Here is a 14,397-nt window from a genome sequence, read left to right as displayed (position 1 = left end):
AGGCTATGGATGAGGAAATGTCGACTCTTCGTAGTAGATGTACATGGGATTTGGTACCTTCACCTAAAGGAGTTTCACCGGTTGCTTGTCGTTGGGTCTTTACTATCAAGCACAATCCTGATGGCTCTATTGATCGGTATAAAGCTCGACTAGTTGCTAAAGGGTACACACAAACACAAGGCATTGATTTCTTTGAAACATTTTCTCCTGTTGCTCGACTCAATTCTATTCGTGTGCTTGTTTCTATAGCAGTTAATTATGATTGGCCAATGTATCAATTAGATATCAAAAATGCATTTCTTTATGGAGATTTAAATGAAGTGATTTATATGGAGCAACCACCTGGATTTGTTGCTCAGGGGGAGACTCACTTGGTGTGTAAATTAAAGAAGGCTATTTATGGACTAAAGCAAAGTCCTAGAGCATGGTTTGATAAATTTAGTCAAATTATTTTTGCTGCAGGATTTAAGCGAAGTCAGGCGGACCACTCAGTTTTTGTGAGACATAGTCCATCTGGGATTGTGATACTTATTGTTTATGTTGATGATATACTCTTGTCAGGTAGTGATGCACAAGGCATTGAAGAAACTAAAAAGCACCTGCAACAACAATTTGTCACTAAAGATCTTGGTAACTTAAGATACTTTCTTGGTATTGAGGTCGCTCGTGGTAGAGAGGGAGTAGTGTTGTCTCAAAGAAAGTATGCGACCGATTTATTACAAGAAACAGGTCTATTAGGCTCCAAACCAGCAGATATCCCAATGGAACCTAATTTAGATTTGTGGAAAGAGGATGACGACTTTGAGGATAATACTCGATATAGAAGACTTGTTGGGAAACTTATTTACTTGACAGTTACTAGACCAGATGTTATGCACGCTGTGGGATTAATCAGTCAGTTTATGGAAAACCCTAAGAAGTGTCATTGGGAGGCTGCCTGTCATATTTTGAGATACATTAAAAAATCCCCGGGAAAAGGATTGTGGTTCAAGAAGAACAAGCATGTGAAATTAGTTGGCTATTCAGATGCTAACTACGCTGGCGACAAGAATGATCGAAAATCCACATCGGGATATTGTACTTTTGTAGGCGGGAATTTAGTAACTTGGAAAAGTAAGAAACAAACTGTAGTATCGAGGTCTAGTGCTGAGGCTGAATATCGTGCTATGGCTCATACGACGTGTGAATTAATTTGGTTGAAGACACTTTTGGAAGACTTCGGTATCAAATTTACTGATCCTATTCCTATGCATTGTGATAATCAAGCATCAATTCATATTGCTAATAATCCTGTTTTTCACGAGCGGACAAAGCATATCGAAATTGATTGTCATTTTGTAAGAAATGCAGTTACTAGTAACACTATTTGTACTCCATTTACACCTTCGAAGGAGCAAGTTGCTGATATGTTTACTAAGGCTCTTAAGAAAGAAGATTTCATCAGATTGAGTAACAAGCTTCACATGATAGACATTTATGCTCCAGCTTGAGGGGGAGTGTTAGTTGACTTCCTATTTAGTACTTTCCAATTTAGGTGTAATTATTAATAGCTAATTTGTAGGTAGACTTATGGCTGTTTCTATAATTATTAAATTCCTTTCTAGGCCTTAGTTTGTATATATAATCAGCTGAGATGTAACCCTAAATTAATATCAATATAATTTCTTCATCTATTGCATATTCTCTAACACAAAATTCAAAAATGCCTTGCCATAGTCTATTTACAAACTGAAATTAGATTTGGTTTTTCCATTGAATCTTGATCTCCATGGAGAAGACGAATGGTTTGTCTTGCTCACCATGGAAAAGACAAACTTCGTCTTTTCCATGGAAAAATCAGAAAGCAGCTGCTTATTTTTCTGGTGGACAGTGGCGGATTTCGTAAATTGTAGGAGTATGGCGAACGACAGCAGGGTTGGAAGCGGCTTTACTAAAATTTTAAAAACTGATTATAAATAGGAGGAGTACGGCGGAGTCGGAGGCGTTGATAATTTTAGTTGTTAGTTTATTTAACTTTTAATAAAACTAACTAATTGCATATTTAATTAAATTTTCACTTGGCACATAATTGAATTTTTTAAAAGATAAAGAATTTGATTGAATTTGTACACGTAGAAAAGAATATGATATTACCCTTAAATTTAGTTGTTCTAAATGTTTTTATTATTAAAGTGATAAAATCGTCCAAAATTTTCAATTTAGGATGCAATTAAAAGTCAAAATACGATCTAAAATAAAATTAGCGATTTATCAACGTCTGAGTGCTATTGAAAAAAAATTAAAAATCAGTGATTTCTAAAATATTAGGCCAAAATAAAAATAAAAACACACCCTTTTATGAAAAAGGTGATTTTGTGTGTGTAAAGAATCTTATAAAAATATGTAGTTTTGTAAAACAAAAAGAAAAAGTTCATCTTTTTTAAGGACAAATAAAAGGGATTTACTATTATTTGCCAAAATGCAAGGGACCTGTCTTTTTGTTTCGTCAATATGACAAGTCCAGATCACCGGCCAGCCAATGCATGAAAGCTCTGTAACCATATATATCCATTACATTCACAGGTATAGTTTTGTAGCGGCTGAATATATAGTTTGACCTCTGAACTTGTACCCTTTTACCCATCTAACCCCTAAACATAACGTCTCTTCTATCGAACCTCTGAACTTGTCAAATAATCCGATTTGATCCCTAAACTTGATAAAAACGTAAACATTGAACCCCTCAGTACACAATTTCTTCTAGAATGTTCCAAGTGACAGGTGGCACGGAAGGGTTCAATATTTACGTATTTATCAAGTTTAGCGGTTAAATCGGCTTATTTAACAAGTTAAGAGGTTCGATAGGTGAGACGTTAAGTTTAGAGATTAGATGGGTAAAAAGGTACAAGTTCAGGGATCAAATTATGTATTAAGCCGTTTTGTAGCTATTTGATTTTGATTCTTTGATATAAAATTCTTCAATTTTCAATCACATTTATTATGGTTTTATGATGATAGGTACATGTAACTTACAAATACTATGTTTTGATGAGTACTTCTCATATTTGTTTGTTTAATACATTTTTATTAGGTCTAATGTCTTAAAAAAACTCCGACCTTTTAGCCCATTTTCAATCATACCCTGACGTTGAAAATTTGTCAATTTTACCCTATTTTGCATTTTTGTGTTTCAATTGTATCCTGAAAAATTAAATTAACGTCTTTTTCGTTTGGAAATTTGTTTAAAACATTCTTCATGTCTAGCATATATTAATTGTACGTTTTTAAAATTTATTTAAATTTAGTTAAATTAATTAAGAATTTAAGTTAGTGTTAATATGATTATGGGTTTTAGTTAATTTTTAAAAATAAAGGACTTATTTGTACTTTTTTGAATAAAAAAGAATTTAATTTCATGTTTAAACTTAGTTAATTGAATGATTTCATCATTTAAGTTAAAAAATTAACAAAAATTAAAAAATTGGGGTACAATTGAAAACGGAAAATTCAAAAGTGGGTAAAATTGACAAATTTTCAACGTCGGGTGGAATTGAAAAAAATAATAAAGGTGAGGGTTTTTTGAGTGATTAGGCCTTTTTATTATTATTACAAAGAAAGAGTTTAGGAGAAAATGAACGCACGATTTTAACAGAATGTTACTCAGCACTTATACCATTTTAGATATAACTTATTCCGTTTCAGATATAACTCTTTGATAGTACTTCACATATTTATACAGCTAAACTCATTTCGAAATTTTTATACTATTACTTTTTATTTCACTTGGTTTTTGATAAATTAATTACATTTAAATTATTATTTAATTATCTACCTTGTACACATGTGGTCCTTTTAGGTATAAAATGGCATTATTTCATGCAATTAAAACGATAATATTTTTTGTAGTTTCATTCGAGAAAAAATCATAAGTGTACTAAATATTTAAGTGACTATTTAAATGTAAAAAGATTATTAAGAATCAAATAAAATAAAAGCTAATATTATAGAAATTTTATTATGATAGGTTTAGCCTATTTATAATCTTACTTCAGTTTTCATTTAATTATATACTCTAGATTTAAGGGAAGGTCTAATGGATAGGAAATCCAAACATTTTCGACTTATTATACTATCAAACCAACACTTTTGATTTTGGTAATTTTAATTCATTTCAAAAATGCAATCATAATTATGGTTAAATTCAAAAAGTTAATTAATTACATGTACATTAAAAAATTAGTGAGTGAAGGTTCAATTTACCCCCTGAACTTGTCACGAAATATCAAATAAGCCTAACCTCATAAAACCGGATCAAATCACCCCACAACTATGCAAAATCGGACCGGTTTCAGCCTTTTGACAAAAAAAGAGAGTGGAATAATTTAATTTTAAAAATTAATCCTAATAAACCATATTTAACTATTATTAGTTTTAATTAAAACACTAATTAATCCTATTTAATTAACACAAAATTGAGGGTTTTTTTCTACCTTTTTTTCCTAATCTTCTTCTTCTTCCACTACAACCTCTGGCTACCCCATCACCGCCGACCGAAAATTCCGGCTACCCCATCACTGCCGACCGAAAACTCCGGCTACCCCACCACCGCCAACCAAAAATTCCGGCTACCCAGACCCAGCGGGTCTATTACATTGTGAAGAACAGACCCGCTGGGTCTATGTGAAGAACAGACCCAGCGGGTCTATTCTTCACAAATGGAGAACAGATCCGGTGGGATCTGTTTTTCGCGCCTGAAGAGCAGATCCCCACCGGATCTGCTCTTCTTCACGATGAAGAACAGATCCGGGGGATCTGTTTTTCATCGATTTCGGCAGTCAAACTACCAGAATTTTTTCTTAATGCCGGAAATTTTTTTTCCAATCGGTGAGTTGGTTGGGTTAATGGGTTTAGGTTAAATGATATAGAATGGTTAAAATTAAAAATGGGTCCCTGTTTTTTTAGTTAAAAATTAATATGATTTTAAAATTATGAAATTGTAAAAAATAAATACGTTTTTAAAAATTAATTAATTGTCAATTTTGTAAATAATATAAATATTAAAGATTATTTTAAACTTTTAACCATCCAAAATCACCTAAAATCATAGAGCGTATTCACTCTCTAAGGTGAGAGTGGGGAAGGGGGTGTTTGATCCGTTTTTGCATACTTGTGGGGTGATTTGATCCACTTTTACGAGGTTGGACTTATTTGATCTTTCGTGCCAAGTTCAGGGGATAAATTGAACCTTCACTCAAAAATTAGTTGTTAAAAATTATACATATTTAAATATAAAAATGAAGTGAAATTTAAAAAACATTTAGAAATTACTTTAATTTATAATTTAAAATGTTAATAACTATTGAAACTGGATAGATTAATTGTTAAAATTTTAAATCCAGCTAAAATTCAAGAATTTAGTTCGATTTACAAAAAGACAAGAAAATTGGAATTGTTTTGAGGGAAATTGCAGTAAATACTCCGTTTTTCAAAAATATTTTTAAAAATACTCCTTATTTGAAAAAAAAAATTACATTTTTGTCCAAAAATTTATCTTTTTACTCTGAAAATTTATAAAAATACTCTACAAATTGTTTGAAACTATTTTTTAAAAACCCTTTCCGTTTGAAACTATATTTGAATTTTTTTTGAAAACAGTTTCAAATTATTTTTTAATAAACCATTTGAAAACCTATTATAAACTATTTTTGAAACGGTTTATAAAACAGTTTCAATTTTTTTTTTTTTTTTTGAAAACGTTTGAAACTCTATTTGAAACTGTATGCGAAAAGTTTTGTAAGATGGTTTCAAATTGTATTTTTTAAAACTGTTTGAAACTGCAGTGTAAAAAAGATAAATATATAAATTTTTTAGGTACGTTTGCAAACTTTCAGTTTATGAGTTAAATTTTACAAATATTTTTAATTTTTTAGGTATTTTTCTAAACTTCTCTTTTTTTAAACCATTGTGCCTCTATGGAATATATAAAAGTTTATTCAAGTTTAATTTGCTCAATTCAAAAAAAAAAATATACTTTTGTCATAGTTTGACGCGAAACTAAGGATGACAAAATGGAGAATCGCCTCAAATCATAAATCATACACTCTCATCATGCAATCTTTTCCCATTACAAAGTGTTTTTTTCCTTTTCCAACCCCTCGTTTTGTTTTCAATTTGCGCCATTTATGCTTGTGTTATATATTATTAACCTCCATTTATAAATTACTTGATATCTTTTCAATTATTCGATGTGGAATTCTCCAACATATTATATCACCATTCTTAAAAATGTAAAATTAAATTCTTGAAGTACTAAAGTGCTTATTTATATAATAAATTAAGAATAATGCTGGAAAAGAAAAAGATAATAAATTTCAACATTTCCTACTATTACATAGTAAAAAAATGTCAACCACATCAATCAATGGAAACAAAATTAACCCAAAAATGAATTGGAATATCAAAATTGAAGGACCTTAATCTATCAAGATCATCAAACTTTCTTTCTGGCATAGCTCTTCAAGTGAAAATCAAGAAACAGGCCCAATAAAGAAGCATTAAATACAGCATTGAAGCACCAACCCCAAATTCCAGAGCAACCCACTCCACTAAAATGATAATAAACCATCAAACTTGAAATTAAAAAACTTATCACAAACTGGACAATTTGACAATCAGTCACCAATCTTTTCCATCTGGGCCTAATACCCATTGCACACAAGAAATAATACCAATACATCAGAACATGAACACCTGCATTGGTCACCAAAGCAATTGGAAACAAAGACTGACACGTGGACAGCCATAAGTAACACATAATCACCACAGTGGAATGATGATACACGTGGAGAAATGTCAACCTTTTGATTGAATTACTAAGAATGATCAGAAGGGTATCAACAAACTCAAGAATTTTTGAGAGGTAAAAAATGTAGGCCCAGAAGAAAAGGGGCCCAGATGGTTTGGTATGAGGAGGGAAGCAAATGATATGAGTGAGATCATGTTTGTGGTGGTAGATGATGCTTAGAGTGCAACCAATGGCCATGATTAAAGATAGGAGGAAGAGGGTGAAGCTCTGGATGGCTGTGATGGGTTTGAGGAAATTAGGTCCAATGGGAAATGAAATGGAATTATGAGAGAGGAGGAGAGTGAAGGTGAGGTAGGTTAGGACTGTGAGAATGAGAAATTGGGGAGTGGATCCAAAGGTTAGACCAGGGGTCCATGAAAAGTTGAGGATTTTGGGGTGGTTTACTAGCCATTGTTGGGCAGTGGAGAGGATTGGGTTCATTGTATTGGGCTGAACCACCGCCTGAGGTGGTGGTCAGGTGGTGGTGGGGTGGTGGAGGTTGGAGATGAGGGGAAGGGTATGGGTTTAGATTTTGGAGGATATAGTATGAAATGGAAATGTGTTTTAAAAGCTAATGTATACAAGTTTCTTTTTTCCTTGTAGGCTCTTTGGATTTTCAAATAATATACTAGTGGTTCACATTGCATAGCATAAACCCATAAACCCTAGTTTGAATCCTTACCTCACATTTTTAGTCTGTTGGGTTGGAATTGAGATTTTAGAATATATTCTACTAGATGGCATGGGTCTTGGAAAGAACTGGAAACCAGCTAAAAAGGAAGACCCTCATAATCATGAACAGGATAAAATGCATTGAAATGTGAAACAAGGAACACAGAGAAACAATACATGGGTCATGGAACAAAAAGAAACAATATACGGATCAATACGGACAAACGAACGAAGAGAAACACGAAGGAAGAAAGAAAAAAATGAAGGAAAAACCATGCTCAAGGTCCGCTCAAGCCTGACAACCAAGTCTCCCAGACCACGAACTCAAGTCGATCAAACCAAGTGCTTGACAGCACCTTGCTTGAGGACAAGGAAGGAAGGAAGCGTTCCTCGACCAGCAGTTCATCTTGAGCAAAATAGCTGCTGGACGAGTCCTTGCTCGATGCGCGAAAACTCGACCTAAACAAGAAATTCTCAATTCCTTATGCTAAGGTCGAACTTCGATCTTAAAGTATGGACTATTTATCTTTCCTAAATTTGATACAACGGCAATTTTTATTACAGATCGGTCTCAATCAAGTGAAACATAAATGGACTTCAGCATTTGCTAGAAAAGACATGAAGAAAATAAATAAATTACTTAATTATTGCTAAAAAAAAACAAATGTTAGCTCAAAAGTTAAACTTAGTGCAGTCAACTTCAGTGTTTATGTTAATGTATTACACAACACACTGAATAATGCAACAAAAATAAAACTAGTGAGCGCAAGAATCAAACCATATGCTACCCTCAGAGAAAAATTCAGATTGCATTTGCCTCCATGCCATCTTTCAACTCTTTTGCAGATTCTCCTAGTCATCTTTGTAAATTTACTCCGCGCTATTTTCAGGTCTCGCGTCGACGCATAGATACATGTCATCTACGGGTAGCAAAATTGGATGATGACCATGATTAGATCAACTGAACTATGCTGAACTCGCCGATGCCTTCTTTCGGACTATCCTCTTTCTACGGGCTTTTGGTGCTGATGGTTCCCCATCGATAGAATCTGCATTCCCTTGTTTGATGCCGAGAAGCCCCAGACTAGAAACGAGGGCTTTCTTTGATATAAACCATTTTGAAGATGATGTATCGACATCTTCAGAAGTTCTGTTGTATGCCTTTAAAAGATCATCTGAATGAACGAGAGGATCGGCTTCTGCCCCTATCCAGGCCAATCTTGACGTCTCTCCGACTTGCACATTCAAAACCCTATACAGGAACCAGGAGAAAATCGTATCAATTTCACAATTTCTAAATAAAATGCTTGGAACCGGTATTGGTCACTAAACACAAGTTTCAACAGATATTGGTAAGAATAGGCAATTTCGATCAGAGAAAAGGATTCTAAGATTATAGATCAGATCGCCACAAAACAAGCAGAATAAGAAAAATTAGAATCTGATATAATTGGTATACTTTGTCACAGATAACTGCTTGATTACTAGAGAAAGAAGCATAAATATTCTGATCATCATCAGTAAGTTCTGTTGAAAGAAGCGACTTTTTTTGTGTTGCTTATCTTTCCATTGCGTTTTCACTCTCTTTTAATCAGAAGCAGCAAAAAAATAATTCAGATATTGATTAGATTATTTTAGAAATACCATGACAATGTTGGGACCTTAAAAACCTGAAGAACTGATCATCATCCAAAAAGAAATACAACTAATAGCAAATAGCAATCAGTTTGAAGTTTCACCATGAGATTTTGCAGTCTAAAATATTTATGTACTTTTTCTTTTGAGAAGAAGAAACAAACCTCAAAGCCGTGCTAAAAAATATTGCAACTCCAATAACGTCAAAATGGCTGACAAGTGCTCTATCAACTCCACATAATAGCTGGTACCTCAGGTTCGCATAGAGTCCAAGGAAAGCACCATAACCCCGTGCGTAGTTAGTCACAGGTGGAACTGTCACAGATAACCTATTCAATAAATGAGAAACAATGCGTCAGTAAATTCTAATGGATTAAGCAAAAAGTCCTTATTTAAACACAACACAGCAAAATGTTGAATTTCCCAATTTCCTTACCTGTCTTTCTTCCTACTGGCCAAAACATTTGATAATTGACCTTGTATTGCTCCAGCACTTAATCCAACGACACACAACTCTGCAGCCTTATAGAAGAATGAATGGACCCTCTTTTGCAAGTCAAATTCTCTGAGGGGATAACTCCTTTCAAATATATTGTTTGGAAGCTTCTGTAATGTATTTTGCAAATCAAACTTGAATGTGTTTCCATATGATCGAGAAGGGGCAAATGACCAGACCATAAAAGCATTACAAGCTGATGCTGTAAGCACATTTACAAGTGCCAAATCCCATTCCTGTTTTATCCTGTAACAGAACTGACGTGTTAGTTAACAGTTTGTGCCCTATATGACACATAAAAGTTGTTCCTTCACTGAAATAAACGAAAAAAGCAATACCTATCCTTGCGATTATTCAACTCCCACCAAACAGAGCAACCAATTGTAGCAGCCTGTTCTAATAGTAGCCTATATAAGAAGGCAGGATCTGCAATCATCCTGTAAAACAAAATATCAAACCATCAAAAGTTTGAAGATGGATTACTCAGTTTGTCCCAATTTAAGGAATCAGATTATCAAGAATAGTTTTGAGAAGAATAAACTATCCAAACACTGCTTCGGGTGTACAAGCTGATATCGCACTAGGAAATTGGGATAAAATATAAATAGTAAGAACTAGACTAAATATCTTGCATATCATTTCTAATTGTATTCCTTCGACTATAAATTGGGTTAATCAAGTGCGATAACTTCTTTTGCACTATTTTAACTGTCCATAAAACATATATACTTCTTCAGGCAATCATGACCGCCTCTTTCTTAAATGTGCTCTTATCATGATGATGAGAGAGAAAGCAAACCCTTCCATTAGTAAATTTGAACATGCTTCTGTGAGGTAGTCATGTCTTCTCTAGTTCTCTTGCACTTGTGTAAGAGAAGCATCTGAGATATGGAAGGAGGAGGGTGGGAAGGGAAAAAGAAAAACAGAAAAGGACCAACATGGCTACACTTGGATCGAATAATAGATGGGACTATAAACAATTAGAAACTTGTGTAACAAAGAATTACTTCAATACCTAATTGCACAAATAAAATCTTTAAGAGTCGATAAACATAATTATTATAGTTTAAATTTTTTAATGAATCGTAAATTTTTAATGAATCATAAATTTTTATTTTCACAATTACTGCTGTGAGAACCATCTGTCTAGATAACTCATACATCTAGGCTTCACATTCAATCAAGATAAGTATGAATTATATTGTGTTTACTGTTTACATTCATAATTAAAAGTTAAGGATTCTGGAAGTCTCCTTGCCCCGAGATATTGAAATTTTGATCCCAGGGAAATACTATCATGTCAAATATAATGGCCTTGAAAGAGAAACTAAAATTACCTTCCAATAAATGCCCTGGAAATTGCTTGCGGAAGTGATCTGGAAATGAACCTAGTAGTTGTTGGTCTGGCATTTATTGCTAGGAATTTAACCATTTGAGCGGAGCTTACCAAACCCTGTAAGAAACATTACACTCGGTATTTACAAAAAGAATGGCGGGTAAAAGGAGGATAAAAGAGCAATAATTAACCATTTCATAAGCTTGTCGAAACCCAGCAGGCAAATCCATCATCGTTTTTTGCCACTCATTCAAAACAGCATCTACAAATTTTCGATCAAATAGCTGTAATAAAAAAAGGATTATAAATCAGTATACTGATTCCTTAATCTAAGTTGATAACCTTCTTCAAAAGACATGGTAAAATTCTAACCTCTTCAAGAAATTTCCTCCTCCTGAAAAGTCCACCCTCATCTCCCTCGTCACCATCATCAAAGTCATCAAAATAATCGTCATCATCACCATCATCGTCACCTCCATCCCCACCACCGTGATTGATTTTCTTGCCAATATCCCCACCACCTCCTCCTAGAGCAACCTGCAATTTCAGAAGAATAAGACACATTGCCAACAATCAAAGCCGTTACAGTTAACTTCAACTCCTTCTATGAACAAGTTCAGAGAGACTCCATTAAGCTAAGTAAAATTCACTGCGATAATTGATATTTTTTATGTTCCAAGCAACAAAAAGTTAAAATTTTACAAATTTCATAGACATGATATCACATTATGCAAGATCATACTCCTCTATGTCTCTACTCACGAAATAGGTGTGGCCAAATTCGAAGCCTCAATTAACATGAAATAAATTCTTTGTTACACCCGTTGCCCCGAATGACCAAAATGTCCCAACTTTATCTCTAACCGACAAAGCGAAGAAATTTCACAAAAGTTACTGGCAAACGCACTGCACAACCCGAGCTATTGCGTTAAATTGTGACAGAACTAGTTTCAATATAGTAAGAGCTGTAGATATAACATCTACAAACCTAAGTGACCAAAATATCCATCCTTTTTGTGTTCTAAGCCAGGGAAAAAAGTAAAAAACTTCTCAAAATTCAGCTCAGGGACACACAGGTAGCACTATCCCCAACTCTAAGCAACTGGGTAAAATTGAGTGAAAAATCACTAAACAAAAATATAATTTAAAGTTTCAACACTAACCCGCAAAAATTATCAATTTCACAAAATTCAACTTTGAAACGAACTATACAACTTCTAAAATCCCAAGCTAATGAGCTCAATTGAGGGAAAAATGACTAAAAAATATATAATTAACTGTGTGAAACAACTAACCTCGGGGCTAACTTTGGACTCCTTCTGAGTTAAATCAAGTTTACCCTTCTCCAACGTAACAGCACCAAACGCCCCAAAATTCCCTCCTTTCATAACCGGACCAAACTCACCACCTCCTCTCGAACTCGAACCTAAATCCGACGACGAACCATCGGGCGCAAGAAAACACCGCTCCAAAGCCGCCACCGACTCTCCACAATCGCTGTCAATCATCGAAGACGACGACGAAGAAGAGCACTTAATCGAAAGACACTTGCGCTGATTATAATAATAACCCACAACCTGAACCGCCGGCGACTGCTGCACCTTCATCAGCTGACGTGGACATAGCTGCGGAACCGGAGGTTTTAATAACGGAACCGTTTTAGTGGTAGTTGTAGGGATTTGAGCTGTTCCGAAGACGAAGTGAGACATAATTTAGGGTTAGATAGTGAGAGAATTGAATTGAATTGTCTTTAGGATTGGGATTTCATTTGAATGGGAAATTGGGTGGATTCTCTCTCTAGAATTGGGGGCTAAGGTTTAGAGAGAGAGAGAGTGAAGAAAGGGGAGAAGGCAAAAGGGGATGAGTTGGGGTTTTGTTCTCATGGATTAGCCGCCTGCTAAACGACGACACCTAATCTCATTGAGCGAGTTACCCGAGTTCACTCGGGTGGTTTAACTGGCTTGGTTACAGTCGGCTTGGTCTGGTCAACTTGTTGGTACTAGTAGTATTGTTGGTTTATTTGGTTGAGGAAAGCGTGTATAGCTTAAGCTCGTTTCAAAGTTGTTTTACTGTTTTGACTCGAACAAAAGGACCAATTTGCTCCCTCAACCTGACACAAAATATTGAAAATGTTAATTTTAGTAAAAGTTGACGAAAAGACCACAATTTGTGTATTGTGAGTTTTTTTAACTCTCTTTTATGTACAACTAGTCGTAACCCCGCGCATTTGCATTAATATGTACAATTCAGATTCTACGGGGAGAGAACTCCTGGCCAAGATTTGAGAGAAAAAAAATAGAAGAATACACGCGCCTATAAAAATGAATAAGAATTTCCTGCAAACCAAATTGCAAGAGGTCCTACGTTATAATTATTTTGATCTCGGTCATAATTATGACGACGACTATGAGTATATGCACTTCATTTACTTCAAAAAATGGAACAGAACAAGTGGGTCATGCCGCACAATGTTTTATTAATAGCTCGTTATTTAGTTCAGCCACTAGAAGGAGAGAAATTGTATTTTTTTAAAAAACATTTCTCATAATACTACCGGTGGTGTTTCACATTTGAGCATGAACAGTAGAAAAGAAATTAACAATATTTCCCAATAGTTTTTTTCTCCATATAATTTTAATTTTGAGCTAATCTTGAAATATTATAAGATTGTATCCCCTCACACTTTTAATATTATGCAATTTTAAATGCACCCAATCATAAAAAGCTATTGAAAAAGTTACAGTTTTATGGTGGCGAATCATTCCTTTAACCTTTTTCAAAAAAATAGTGGATCATCTTCTGTGAGGTATTCAGTTTTTAATAAATGACAAAAGAAATTATTGTTTTTTACGATCTTGAGTATGCATTATTTTTTTTCTTTAATGGTGTCTTCATGACCCGAGATTTTTAAATGTATTTGGTAAATCTCTTATGATATTCCATATTCATAACTTAAACAATACAATTGGTAGTATACCTCTTTCTCTTATTCCTTTTTAGTAAAAAAAAGTACACACCACGGGTCGGATCAATTGGTCACAAGTGTGTACAATAAGCATAAGACTTAAATAATCTAGGTTCGAATCTCATATCCGAAAAAATAGGACATACTGAAAGCATTTGCGGATGAGTTTTTAAAACGCTCGCATTAAATGGAGGTCCGGGCTGTGAGGATGCTGAAACTAGCCTCCCCAAGGGTTTATCTAGGTGGTCGGGCTCCGATGGGGGTTCCCTCGTCAACGTGAAAAAATGGCATGCTCCTCTGCTAGCTGCTAGAAAAGATATGCGACTAATTAATATCCATATGATAGGTATTTTTTTCAAAATGTGAAGTGCTATGAATTCAAGTTATGTAAGGTACAACAAAATTAAACTTTGTGATAATGTACAAATCTTTTTAGGTTAGAGAATCATTAATTAGAACAATCGTGTGGA

The 14,397-nt window shown here is 34.3% G+C and overlaps 2 protein-coding genes across 2 annotated transcripts; both read right to left on the bottom strand.

Annotated features, from left to right (window-relative positions):
- Positions 1-6,326: 6,326 nt before the first annotated feature.
- Positions 6,327-7,949, bottom strand: LOC126660290 (uncharacterized). Its single transcript, XM_050353701.2, has one exon. It carries the CDS (start codon positions 7,262-7,264, stop codon positions 6,470-6,472), a length of 795 nt encoding a protein of 264 aa, XP_050209658.1. The 5' UTR covers positions 7,265-7,949; the 3' UTR covers positions 6,327-6,469.
- Positions 7,950-8,114: 165 nt separating this feature from the next.
- Positions 8,115-12,849, bottom strand: LOC126660289 (protein RETICULATA-RELATED 1, chloroplastic). The gene is made up of 8 exons (XM_050353699.2): positions 12,258-12,849; positions 11,335-11,499; positions 11,154-11,246; positions 10,964-11,079; positions 9,965-10,063; positions 9,567-9,872; positions 9,295-9,459; positions 8,115-8,747 (listed from the first exon to the last, which is right to left on the bottom strand). Exons 1-8 carry the CDS (start codon positions 12,669-12,671, stop codon positions 8,462-8,464), a joined length of 1,644 nt encoding a protein of 547 aa, XP_050209656.1. The 5' UTR covers positions 12,672-12,849; the 3' UTR covers positions 8,115-8,461.
- Positions 12,850-14,397: the final 1,548 nt, after the last annotated feature.

The sequence above is a fragment of the Mercurialis annua genome, linkage group LG8 (genome assembly GCF_937616625.2).
Source record: "Mercurialis annua linkage group LG8, ddMerAnnu1.2, whole genome shotgun sequence".
NCBI classification, from domain to species: Eukaryota; Viridiplantae; Streptophyta; class Magnoliopsida; order Malpighiales; family Euphorbiaceae; genus Mercurialis; species Mercurialis annua.
This window is presented reverse-complemented; position numbering and strand designations above follow the sequence as displayed.